Source organism: Erigeron canadensis, chromosome 1, assembly GCF_010389155.1.
Source record: "Erigeron canadensis isolate Cc75 chromosome 1, C_canadensis_v1, whole genome shotgun sequence".
Lineage (NCBI taxonomy): Eukaryota > Viridiplantae > Streptophyta > Magnoliopsida > Asterales > Asteraceae > Erigeron > Erigeron canadensis.
The window spans coordinates 39,626,088-39,639,250 of NC_057761.1; the positions used below are offsets into that span (position 1 = coordinate 39,626,088).

The 13,163-nt window shown below is 34.8% G+C and overlaps 2 protein-coding genes and 1 long non-coding RNA gene across 3 annotated transcripts; all 3 read right to left on the reverse strand.

The window, feature by feature from the left end:
* LOC122598910 (serine/threonine-protein kinase prp4-like) lies at positions 1-2,898 on the reverse strand. The gene is given in 13 exon segments (XM_043771394.1): positions 1-377; positions 380-401; positions 483-557; positions 645-808; positions 887-1,001; positions 1,091-1,382; positions 1,473-1,644; positions 1,726-1,798; positions 1,949-2,017; positions 2,105-2,164; positions 2,236-2,435; positions 2,545-2,691; positions 2,775-2,898. Coding segments are annotated over 13 exon segments (1,644 nt in total). The 5' UTR covers positions 2,869-2,898; the 3' UTR covers positions 1-216.
* Positions 2,899-3,606: 708 nt separating this feature from the next.
* Positions 3,607-4,336, reverse strand: LOC122598920. Its single transcript, XR_006323787.1, has 3 exons — positions 4,263-4,336; positions 3,849-3,933; positions 3,607-3,697 (listed from the first exon to the last, which is right to left on the reverse strand). It is a non-coding gene; the product is annotated as an uncharacterized LOC122598920 (long non-coding RNA).
* A 993-nt stretch (positions 4,337-5,329) lies between these two features.
* Positions 5,330-6,283, reverse strand: LOC122586156. The gene is made up of 3 exons (XM_043758265.1): positions 6,139-6,283; positions 5,903-5,984; positions 5,330-5,649 (listed from the first exon to the last, which is right to left on the reverse strand). Exons 1-3 carry the CDS (start codon positions 6,148-6,150, stop codon positions 5,459-5,461), a joined length of 285 nt encoding a protein of 94 aa, XP_043614200.1. The 5' UTR covers positions 6,151-6,283; the 3' UTR covers positions 5,330-5,458.
* Positions 6,284-13,163: the final 6,880 nt, after the last annotated feature.

Consider the following 13,163-nt stretch of genomic DNA (forward strand, 5'->3'; position numbering starts at 1 on the left):
TGATAGCAAGTTATCTTACAATAGAACAATATACATTCCACGGAAAGATCCGCCACGAGGTCATCTGCTGACTTGGGCCATGTCAGGAACTGTGTCCGAAGTTCTTAAGCCATCACATAGATAAAGACAAATATATGCCTAATGGTTAGAGAATGAAATTAAATTTATATCATAAATGATAAAATACAACAACAGTTCTCTCAGCCAGCATCATTATCACTTGCCCGTGATGAAGGGATGACCCAGTGCCTGTTGTACAGTTAACCTCTTGTCAGGATCTAACATGAATATCTTCTCAAGAAGATCCTTGAAGTTAGCTACCATCTTTGGATCCTCTCCAGGGAAGCTCCTCAAAATGGAGCTGATACCAGTTGCCAAATGTTAACCTGCCTCTTCATAATCTGAAATTTTTATTAAAACAAATAACTCATATTACATATTAAGTAAGTACTAAGAGATTATAATCAACAATGTGTGCCTACCTTCTTGGTAACAGGGTCCACTTCTGTGGCAACAAAGTTAAGGTCTTGATCAAAATGAAGTTCAGTGAATGCTCCCTACAAAATGTGGAAAAAGAATGTAAGATAACACTCTCACGAGATATGCAAAAGATTAAAAAAAAAAAGGAAAAGCAAAGAAAGAACCTTCCAAAGCATCCTTCTAGGAAAAGGACCTTTGAGCTCCATCTGAAAGCGAAGCATTTCATTGTTTGTAGCACCTGGGAATAGAACTTTGTCAGTGTACAGCTCATACAAGCAGCAACCAACCGACCACATATCAACAGGATGATCATAGGTCAACCCTAAAACTGCAGAGAAAAAATTTTGACCAGTCAATAAGCTGCTCCCAAATACTTGACCAGTTTAATAACTAATACAGGACTTACTTATTTCAGGAGCACGATAAAAGCGGCTTACGAGATACGGCGTGATCTCATTTTTCCCAGCAAACATAGCATTTCCGAAGTCACAAAGCTTTAGAACATTTTTAGCTTCATTTACCTGATGATCGTATATTCATATGAATTAGAATATTTACATAAAAAAAACCAAACCTGTGAAACAAAGGATAAAAGATTAAAAATACTAACCAGCATGTTATCAGGCTTAATGTCAGTATGAAGAACACCACAGTTTCTAAGATGTTTCAGAGCAATGAAGAGCTGTTTAGCATAGGCCCTCACAGCAGTTAGTTTAAGACCAATATTACGACCATACTTCTTTAATACTTCACGAAGATTCATTTCAAGAGATTCAAAAACTAAACAAAGATGGTTCCGGTACTTGAAACTGGAAAGAAACCAAACACAATGGCGTCTATCCTCTGGATCCTCACCAACCAACTTCTTCAGTATCACCAATTCTTCTAGGCCAGCTTTATACCTGTTCAGAACAAGTGGAACAAAATATTAGACTTTTTGCAGTGCCCTAATTTCTTAACTAGAAAAAAAAAATCTGGTTTTTAAAGCCTACATTTTATCATTGTTGCGTATGATTTTTATTGCAACTTCTTCTGGATCACTAGATATAGCCTTGGGATTCTTAGCCTTGAGATCTTTAGCACGAACAACTGTTGAAAAAACACCTTTACCAAGAGCATCATCAACTTTATACCAGCCATCAAGAATATCCCCATTACAATAAACTGCAGTAGAGAACCCTAAGTAGATTTAATAAAAAGATTCACAAACCACATAACAAAGGACAAATCGATCAGAATACTTACTGTAGTACCCTTCTGCATCATCCCAGTTATCCTGAAGACCACTTCTCTGAATGGCCAAACCATCACCTTTTCCCTGCAAACATAACAACCAACGAGTTAATTTAGCTCTATGATATTAAGCATCCCAATTTCAAAGAATAACTTCATGAAGTGATCTGTGTACATTATTGGATTTTGTCCACACGCACACGTATATGTTAAAAATTTTATGCTAATGCCTTACATGTTTTCGAACTCCAGTTGGCGATTCATCAAATATATCATCAGAGAACATGTCATTTGATCTCTCGTCCTGTGCATTTCCACAAAAAAAAAACAACAGTGCATAAGTAAAGTACCCGGAATACACACAAGAGAGACACAGAGAAGGAGAAATTACCATTACACGAATTCGGGATGGAGATTCTCCTTTAATATCATCTCCATTTGATCTCTCACTCTGTAAAATTCAGTAAGACTTATAAGTACATACAAAGGGCATAACTATATGTTAAAGTACAAAAAACACACCTTTGGGGTACCCTCTCCCAGTCCACCAGTACCAAAGGTCCTTTCAACACCAGAATTACCATTTTGGGGAGGCGATCTCCCAACAGAAAAAGGTGTGTCCCCAGTGTTAGTATCGGACCCTTCTCCATGATTATCAAGAGTGCCTGGATTTACTTTATCTGCACCCACAGACTCCAAAGGCTCTTCCACATTTTCTTTCACTGATACAGACAATAAAGTTAAAATCAAATGATTGCTAAAGAAACCATTACAAACCAACTGTTCAATGAGTCATAAGTGAGTCTTCTCAAATAATTTGAAAAAACTTACTGATATCCTGTGACTGAGGCTTTGACTTAGCCCTGTACTTTTCAAGGATGGCTTGTCTACGCCTTCTACTCTCCTCTATTCTGTTGAGATCATTTTCTACAACTTGCAAGGCAGACCTTTCTTGATAGACTTCTTCATCAGCCCCCCCTAAAAAGAAAAGAAGCTAATTTCAGAAAATACCTATAACAAACAGCATCAGTTGGGGAAAAAAGAAGATGTGGGTAACAAACCTTTTAACCTTCTCGGTCTCTTCATCTGCTTTGAGACTATCAGCTTCCTGTGCATCATATTTCTTAGATCTGTCTCTGTAAACTGTTTCTTCATATCTATGATATTTGTATTCACTGCCCCTACCACGACCATCAGTCGCATCATGATAGTTATAATTTCTTCTATTTCTACTACTTCCTCTATCCGAATTTATGTCCCTCGCCTTTTCCCTCTCTCTTCTGTCATTCTCTCTATCTTTTATTATCCTTTCCCTAACCATCACTTTCGAGTCCCTCTCTCTATATCTATCTCTATCTCTCGCACCCCAGCTTCCTTCTCTAATTCTCTCTCCAGGCTCTTGACTTTGAAACCTATCTACTTGTTGGCTGTGTCGGCTACGACTAGAACTACACTCGCATTCCCTATCCCTAACTGAATCGCAACAACCATGTCGATAATCCTTTGTGAGCTTCTTAGTTCTCTCAGAATCACCATCTTTACCATGTTTCCTAAATGTATAATACTCAACATCCTCTCTGTGTGTCTCAAGACGAGATGCTCCACGAGAAACGCTCCAAGATTGCGACCGAGACCGAGACCGGTCCTTACTCTGTTCATGAGACCTAGACCTACTTGTAGCAGCAGCATCTTCTCTCCTCCTTTCATTCAAAAATTTGCTTGATGACTCGTTATTCATAAGGTTATCACTAGACTGAAATTTCTTTCTATCCAGGGTTTCATAATCATCATTATAGTGACTTTTTCTATACCCACTTCCATTACGAGACTTGGCTCTCACATACCCATTATCATTACGCTCCTCATATAGGTTTTCCTTCACGTCAACAGTTGCATGTATCTTAGACACATCCTTTTCATGGTCCTCGTCATTCAAAAAGGAACCAAGACTATGATTAGACACTAGTCTATCGCCATGTGTTTCCTGCAAACAACACGCACATATGAAACATTAACCGCAAATCTACAACAGGTACCAACCCATAAAATCTAACACCATACAACACATTCAAAAACTACAACAAAAACAAATTGAGGAAGGAAAAGAGAACAAGAGACATGTGACCAGTTCTTACAAATCAGTTGGAAATCATCAGCGGTAGTAGTAGTCTTCAAGATACGCCTAAATTTTTAAACTTTGGCCTGGAAAATAGATGATAACTGTTCATAGTGGAGTGCATACCTCCTTATCAGACTCATATCACATTCTGTATCTTAAAATATTTCTTAAAAAAAATACTATCAAACTAATCTAGTTGACTGAAATTATCCAGATTTATATAAAAGCAAGTCGATCATTCCGAAACAGCTAAAAAATTGATTTACTAAATATTGATTAACTGCGAATTAAATTTAAGAAAAATATATGTGTACGTGTAATTATAATATTGATTAATTGCGTATTAAATCAGTTCAAGTTCTTAAATTTATAATATATATATATGCGCGTATCTATATATATATGTAAAGTGAGGGGAATTTGAACAGACCATTTTGATTTCACCAGATTCAGCATCATCTTCAACAATCTTTCCTTCCTCCATATCATAATCCGGCGTCGAACTAACAACCGGCGGCGGAGGAGGAGGCGACGCCATATCGGAAACTTCTTCATCACCGGCGTCGTGTTTCCTGCTGTGATGACGATGATGGCGGCGACGGTGGTGGTGGCCGTGCTTGCGGCGTTTCGAGGGTTCTTCAGATTCTTCGTCGGAGGAACGACGGTGCTTGCGGTCTTCGTTATCGCTGGCCATTGGGAAAGGCTAGGGTTAGGGTTAGTTAAAAAAAAGGGGGAAATTGAAGCAGTTTATACAGATTTTAGAAATCGATATGGTTTTTGGGGGATTGAATTTGGTGATGGGAATTTTCTGATCAAAAGCCTAAAAAGAAAACAAAGCTGTGGTTTTATACTTTTATGTACGTATTTATACTTATGAGAAAGGTATTTGGGGCGGGCCTGAATATACCGCGAAAATAAACCCTTAAGTTGATAAATTTCACGTAATTAAATATTTGAATTTGATAAATAAATAGCCTCATAATATTATATAATCTCTCATTGAATTTTATATAACCTTTTCTGCTTTACTTAAGATAGATACTGCATGTTTTACCTAACATTTTTCCAATATATATATATGTTAATCTCAAGATAAGTTTGTGATTTTCAAGTTTAATATTAAAAAACTTTCTATAAATTATATATTTGTGATTTTCAGAGTTTAAAAAAACATATAATCTTCATAAATTAAATGCATTAATTCTAGAGAATGAAATTTTTTTACTAAATAAGTATTGATTGAGATTTAAGTTTTAAAGACATTACAAACATTTTACATATCAAATTTTTATAACTTCTAATATATAGATTAGTTTGAATAAATTTGCACTATTTTATTGTATCTATACAAATAGACATTAAAAACACAAAGCCATGCAACAATGACATGACATTGGATTATTGGTGTTTCATTTATGTGATCATTTTGTCAGTCATCTTCTTTGATCATTTTATCATCTTCTTTTATGATAAATATGCATATAACCCATATACAATATGTAGCTTGTAACCACCATCTCCGTACACCAATACTTGAAAATTTGAATTATTATTTACAAGTATATACATATATTTGTATTTGTATCTGTATAATACAATACAACATATCATAAAATATCGAACACTTCAATATTTGTAATGATTTACGGTTGATGCTTGACGTTCTGCCTCATAATGGTTGGCCAATTCTTCAATTTCAAGAATTTCAACTCGACGATTCATTTTTTTCCTTAACCTTATGGCAACATCCGCTGGTTTAAACCTCCCACATACGCTTACTCTATTTTGTTGTTTTTCTATCAAGTGCTTCTCTATTTCTTGATAACATAAAGAGGAATAACATTAGAAAATAATGAACAAAAATAACTTATTTGTTAGTTTGATATCATTGATGCCTCATGGTTAATACTTTTTTGGTCACTTTCTTAATACACATATATGAATAAAAAGTTTTTAAGCTATAGACTTACATCTTCATCCAAATTGCTAAACATCATATTGACATTTAGTATGCATATAGAACTAGCTTGTATAAATAAACAATCATCATTGCAAACAATAAATCATTACCTTTCATGTTTAAAATGTTTCTTCTCATTTTTCTGCAACATGAGTTGCAATCAAGGTTAATCCTTAACACCATGCAACATATCTATAAAAGTAAGGGAAAAATAAGTTAACTATAGAAAGAAAACCGTAAACAACAAAAATAGAGTAAAAGGGTAATTAGTCATAAAGACAAAGGTTAAAATCTTCATATTTTCAAGATTCGTATAAGTTAAAATTTAAAGGGATTTGATACTTGCCTGTCCATCCATAATGTTGTTCGAACTTTACTACTCTAGCTACTAATAATTGTAAGGTCGATCAATTTAATAATGTGTGTAGGGGAAGAGTTACTAGCAAATTATTTATGTTATATGGCTATTTGGATTGTTTGGTGTGAACTTGAAAATGATAGATGTCATTTTATCTAAGGGCCGACTTTAAGAATGAAGAGGATGGAATCTTGTGGCGAAGAAAGTTGAGCAGATTAAGTCACCTTTCTCAACAATCTAAGGCTTACTTTTGGACTACTTGATGTCATGTTAGGGAAAGCATATAAGTTAATTTCTTTGTTATTTGTACAAGTCTATTGCTTAGTATATTTGATGAGGCATTGACACCATTCCTTGTATGGAAGTTATGTTATCCTCTAAACAAACAAAACTAAATACTGTATAAAAGAGAGGCTTTGCTAAGAAGCCTTTTAAGGTTATAATTAACGGTGTATCTATATTTATACCTTTATTTAAAAGAAATATCCTATTTTATTTATGGTAATGTTGAAAGTTACTATATGCAATACTACTAAAATACCCTTTATTCTTTCTCTAAATCATCTTCTATTTTCACTAATTTAACTATTTTCACTAATATACCTAAAATACCCTTAATTAAATAAGTTACACCACCAATCCCTCGACTCTTAAAATAATTACACTGACCATTATATTAATTACATTTATATTAATAGCCTACATTGCTCATCGCCATCAGTCATCACCACATTGCCGCCACCGTCGCCGCATTTGTGGGGCACCATGCTAGTTACATAATAAAAAAAAAGTCTCCATGTTGAAAGTTACATAGACAATGTCTAAACTACCCTTTACAAGAAAACTATCTCCTTTTCATTTTTAGTCATTCACACAAACACAACTCTATTTCAATTGTTAATGGTATCCCTGCTGCAACGTGCAGATAGCATGCTAGTATTTTAAATTAAAAAAAAGCCATTAATTTACTGCTCATCTTTCTAGTTTAATAAGAAAATATAATTACATGAGAAATGAATTTATAAATGATTATCTAAATCTATATTATGTTATAAAATAATAACACTTTATTTATGGAAATGTTTAAATATATAATATTTTTATTTATCACCCCTTAATTTAATTTCACATACACTATTAATCCTTTTATTTTTTAAAATATTTCCATTACTTTTATATAAATTACTTTTATATCAAATATTTATACCACTCGATGACGCCTCCAACACCAACAATGTCGGCTCAACAAGTATTGTATGTTAGGCAATGGCTTGAAGCCTTCACATTTTTAGGGCCCCAAAATTTTAATTGTTTGGTTTAAATATCATGAGTTTTTACCTTATATTTGGAATTTGGTTTATGAGTTTTTAATTTGGGTTGGTTATGAGAATTTTATATACTAAAATCATTATTTTTATTAAACTTTGAATCTTATTTAAGCAGTGAACATATCTTGTAAACTTATATTTAATGATGTGATGTGATTTATTAGCTATTTCTTTTAGCGTATCTCTTTAACTTTTAAATTGATTTTTATTATGTCTGCCTTAATTTGTTTTCTGATTTTGTTGAAAAATTGTGGATAAACATTTTTTTAATTTTGAATAAATGCTCGTAGTTTGTTTGAAAGTTTTAGGATATATATAAAAATAATTGTTTGATTGTTAACATTGAATTGAATTTGTATTCAAAAAGGGTTAAAATTTAAGGCTTTGGTCTGAATAGAAGAGAAAGGGTTTTGTAGAGACTTAAAAAAAGCCCCTGAAAATATTTCCATTTAAGGCCACCAAAAAACTTAAGTCGGCACTGACCACCAACAATCGATTCACCACCACACCGTCGCCGCTACGACCACCGCCGCATTGTGCGGGTAATGTGTTAGTAAAATCTAAATAAGACCGGCATGATCAAAATCTCTTCTTTAAGAAGATTGTATTCACTATTCGATATTGGCTATAGAGAATTGAGGTTAAGAATATCATTGGGGTGGCAAACCTGAACCTCAATGAAACTACGTATTTCTGGATAATTTTGGGTATTTTTTCAATCATTTTGGTAGATTTGGATAACCATCATATGCTATTGATTAGATAACAATGGATGTGTAATTCTATAACACCGTACGGAGTACTTTCATAGGTCGTTTATATGATTGATTATATATGGTTTTAAGTAAAATAAAACAACTATTAAAATAAAACAAATAAAATAATAGGTTTTTCTTCAGTGATAATCACCGTGCATCACGAAAATCATCGTACATCATTTGCTGTGTGAATCTTCGTGCATCAATTTAACCATGATCTAAAGGTCAAGAGCTTTATATTATTTGTTTTACTTTAATACTTATTTTACAATACACTCTCCCTTCTCAAACGGTAACAAACTTCAGATATGAGATCTGAATTTGTGCTCCGGAGATTGGGATCGAGCTTGAGATTGAGAGTTTGAGATCGAGATCATCCCCATCCGGTTAAGGCTTTCGCTCCGGTGGATCTAACCCTATTTTTTACTTTTGGGTCGGAGGTCCCTTCCACTCCGGTGGATCTGGAAGCAGCCTCTCTACCGTTGTGTAGGAGTAAGGTTTGTCTACATCATACCTCCCCCATACCCCAGTTTTTGTCGGGATTGGGTACCGTTGTCGTTGTCGCACTTGTTTTTACAATACCCGACCCCTATATATGATATGTAGCTTTTTTGCCTACCAAATTGTTCATGTGCTACTAAAGGGAACACCACCCGGCGAAATAGATAACAATACTTTGAATAATCTTTATTTATAGTAATACGTAATTAACATGTACTAATGTTTTGAATTCCATCTACAACCTGAACTATATTCACAATGGTGTTTATAATTCTTCATTTGAGCTTTACGCCTAGTTGGTTCACCATGCTTACGTCCCTTATGTGAATCGTGCCTGAGTTTGGATCTTGATTCATAGTATTGGGTCACCAAGTCACACCTTGCATCCTTTCTTAGGTGCAAGTTGATACGTTTTAGGGTTGTAAGATTAGGGACGTCAATCACTGTATATATATGGAAGGGAAGAGTTAAAGATGTAAATTTAGTTAATAAAAGCATACTTACAAAATACTTAAAGAATGTACATATACCCGTGGGTGTGAAAATGAGTGTAAGAAAATACACTATAAGATTGACCCTATTGATCTTATCCAGCAAGTGAATATCCATTAAGATCCTATATATGGCCTTTTGAAAAACAATATCCATAAAGAACCTATTTATGAACTTTTGAAGAAAAAGTGATTTGTGAAAGAAGAGTGGGATGGCGACTTATATGGACATCATGATAGAGGGATTGTGATGTGTGAGCTGAGCTCACCTTTCATAAATATTTATGTTACATCAAACTTTCTACTAATAGCTAGGCTAACACATGAAAGAAATGAGAAGGTAAACTTATATGTACAATCACTTGATGATTGTCTATATGTCTTTAAGTTGTAGTTTAATCCATAACTTTTAGGTTGGCGGGGATCGGATCATTCTAATATCATTATGCCGAAGGACCTAAAACAACCTATGATGATAATTATAATACAGTGTTTTAAATGTTTGATCACGGTTAACATAACTACACAGACGAACAACAATGTCACCTCATTAATTTTGATATGGTTGATAACAAAATGGATGACCAACTTATTAATTAATTTATAGTCTCTAACCAACAAGTCGTACAGCAAACACAAGAAAAGATAAATTGTATAATGCTATAACTAAAAGGACATAAGAGTCATGATTTGATCGCCTAACCTTCATTTCTATGCTACACACTACCATTGCGAGACTAAAGTAATTATCAGGTGGTTGCATAAGTGATTAGTTCGTGCTGTCGTCAAAACAACCGACTATATTAAATTTATAATTATATATAGTATATGTATTACAACTAGTATTTCTACCCGGGCGTTGCCCCGGGAGAAAAGCATAACTCTGGTGATAAAAGTTACAAAAACATTAAGCCGAAAAACAAAATTTGCGTGACAAAAATTAAGAAAATAAAAGTTGTGGTTCAAAGTAAAGAAAATGAAACTTTGGTAATAAAATTTAGAAATCAAAAGTTATATCGTAAAAGAAAATAAAAGATTACTTTCAGAGTAAAGTTTAAAAACAAAGTTATATGAAAAAAAGAACAAAAGTTAATAAACTTTATACCTAAAAACAAAGTTTGTATGTTGAAAGTTTAAAAAGCAAGAGCTATGTGACGAAAAGTAAAAGGGGAAATGTAAAAAAAAAAAAAAAGTTGGTGGAAAGTTTAAAAAGTAAAAGTTATGTAGTAAAAAAAAAAGAAAATAAGGGTCGTTAAGTCTGTCACCTAACAGTCGTTAGGTCTGTTACCTAACCCTCGTTAAGTCCGTTAATTATGTTGGATGCTTTAAAGGCTTGTACCTTATGCTAAAGGGGAGTACTTTTAGCTACAGTAAAAAAAAAGAAAATAAGGGTCGTTAAGTCCGTCACCTAACAGTCGTTCAGTCTGTCACCTAACAGTCATTAAGTTCGTTAATTATGTTGGATGCTTTAAAGGCTTGTACCTTATGCTAAAGGGGGAGTACTTTTAGCTACAGTAACTCCCCCTCACATTCCAACTTTAGTTTTTAGTATATATACTAGAAATAAACACCCGCGCGTTGCCGCGGAGCTTTTATAGTAACGTCGTGGACAATGATTCATTAAGCTTCAACACATTGCCGTAGATTATATTACACACCTTGCGGCGAGACTCAAGTAGATTATCTTTTTAGATGACAATGTTTTGGTACAAATTTGATAAAGTCACCAACAAACATTTATTTAATATTGTAACAATAAAGCATTTTATTGATAGGCTAAAATGTAAAAGATAAAAACTTTAGGGGGTTAAATGGTAAAGACGTACAAGTTGATGGGCTAAACTGTAAAAGGAAAAAACTTTGGGGGTTAAAAAGTAAAGAGAAAACTTTAGGGAGTTAAAATGTAAAGTAGTAAAAGGTGATGAGCTTAAATTTGGGGGTTAAAAAGTAAAGAGAAAACTTTAGGGAGTTAAAATGTGAAGTAGTAAAAGGTGATGGACTTAAATGTAAAAGGTAAAATCTTTAGGGTTTTAAAAGGTAAAGAGTTCAAAGTTACATGTATGTGTAGTTGTACCATGTGCATAGAAACTTGTAAAAAACCAGTTGGTTTTTAGTATATATATAAATATAATATATATATATATATCCAGGGTGAGGATCCTGGAAGAAGAGGTGTTAAGGAGAGAAGGGAGAGAAGGTCCTATTGACCAATCAGAACGCAACATGTGTCTAAATTAAAAAAAAAAAGCACGGTGGCAATTTCGTAAATAATTTAAAGTTTTGTGAAGCTTGGTCAGCTTCAACTCTCAGTGGGTTGGGTCAGCTTGGGTTGGGTCAACCTGAGTTGGGTCTACCTGAGTTGGATCAGCTTAGTTTGGGTTAGCTTGATCAGGTTGGGTCAGCTTATGGTCTGGGTGAGTTTGGGTCAGCTTGGGGTCTGGTGAGGTTGGGTCAGCTTGGGGTTGGGTCTGGGCCAGCTTGGGGTCAGGTCAGGTTAGGTCAGTTTGGGTCAGCTTGGGGTTGGGTCAGTTTGGGGTCTAGGTCAGGGTTGGGTCAGCTTGACACACAATCTACACAAATGTAGATTATGGGTTTTGGGTCAGCTTGGGTTCTGGGTTGGGTCAGCTTGGGTTCTGGGTTGGATCAGCTTGGGTCAGGTGGGTTAGCTTGGGGTCTGGTCAGGTTAGGTCAGCTTGGGGTTGGGTTAGCTTGATACAATTTACACATAATCTACACAAATGTAGATTATGGGTTTTGGGTCAGCTTAGGTTCTGGGTTGGGTCAGCTTGGGTCAGGTTGGGTTAGCTTAGCACAATTTACACATAATCTACACAAATGTAGATTATGGGTTTTGGGTTAGCTTGGGTCATGTTGGGTCAGCTTCGGGTCTGTGTCAGGTTGCATCAGCTTGGGTTCTGGGTCAGGTTGGGTCAGTTTGGGGTCTGGTTAGGTTGGGTCAGTTTGGGGTTGGGTTAGCTTGACACAATTTACACATAATCTATACAAATGTAGATTATGGGTTTTGGGTCAGCTTAGGTCACGTTGGGTCAGCTTCGGGTCTGTGTCAGGTTGAATCAGCTTGGGTTCTGGGTCAGGTTGGGGTTGGGTTGGGTCAGCTTGGGGTTGACCAAGCTGACCAACCAAGCTGACCCAGAACCTGGGCTGACCAAACTGACCCAAGCTGACCAACCAAGCTGACCACCCAAGCTGACCCAGAACCCCCCAGGCTGACCAAAAGTTTGATTTATTTACAAAAATGCTACCGCGCAATTTTTTTTAAAAACGACGTGTCACGCTCTGATTGGTTAATATAACCTTCTCTCTTTAACACACCTTCTTATTTGATCTCTCTCATATATATATATATATATATATATAATATAATATAATTTGTACCGAGGGATATGTTAATATTGACATCAAAAACTGTTTTAAATATCCGTTATGTCATATTAACTCTTCTCAACCAAAGTTTCACCTTCTTTTCAATTCCGTGTACGTTAGATACACCGTGATGTTGTATACTTAGAGTCCATGGTGTGGTTAAGACTCACACTACTTAACACAACCCAAAACCCAATCTGATATTATTGAGTTAGGATCTGCCAACTTGATATTTTGGGTTTGGTACAGGTTGGTCATTTAGGTTAACATATCGACTCGACCCGCAATGACTTTTATATATTAAATGATTTATCTAATTGGTTTTCCCACAAAAACTTCCGAATGTTATTTTCTTGTTGAGTGGGGGTTGTGTATATTAATTGTAAGTGTTATACTCTTACTACAGACTAAATACTGTATGTATATGTTACGCCAGAAGAAATGTAAGGTCATGATTGATTTAGAAACATATATATTAGCTAAAGCAGATAAACTGGTGAAAAAACCAACCAAATTACAATTGTATTTGTTCGGTTATACATTTTGGCCTT

Excerpts from the sequence above, each read along its gene's own strand:
- LOC122586156 (XM_043758265.1), bottom strand. Across the intron at positions 5,650-5,902 it reads AAACATTTTAAACATGAAAG|AAATAGAGAAGCACTTGATA; the intron begins GTAATGATTTAT and ends TATGTTATCAAG.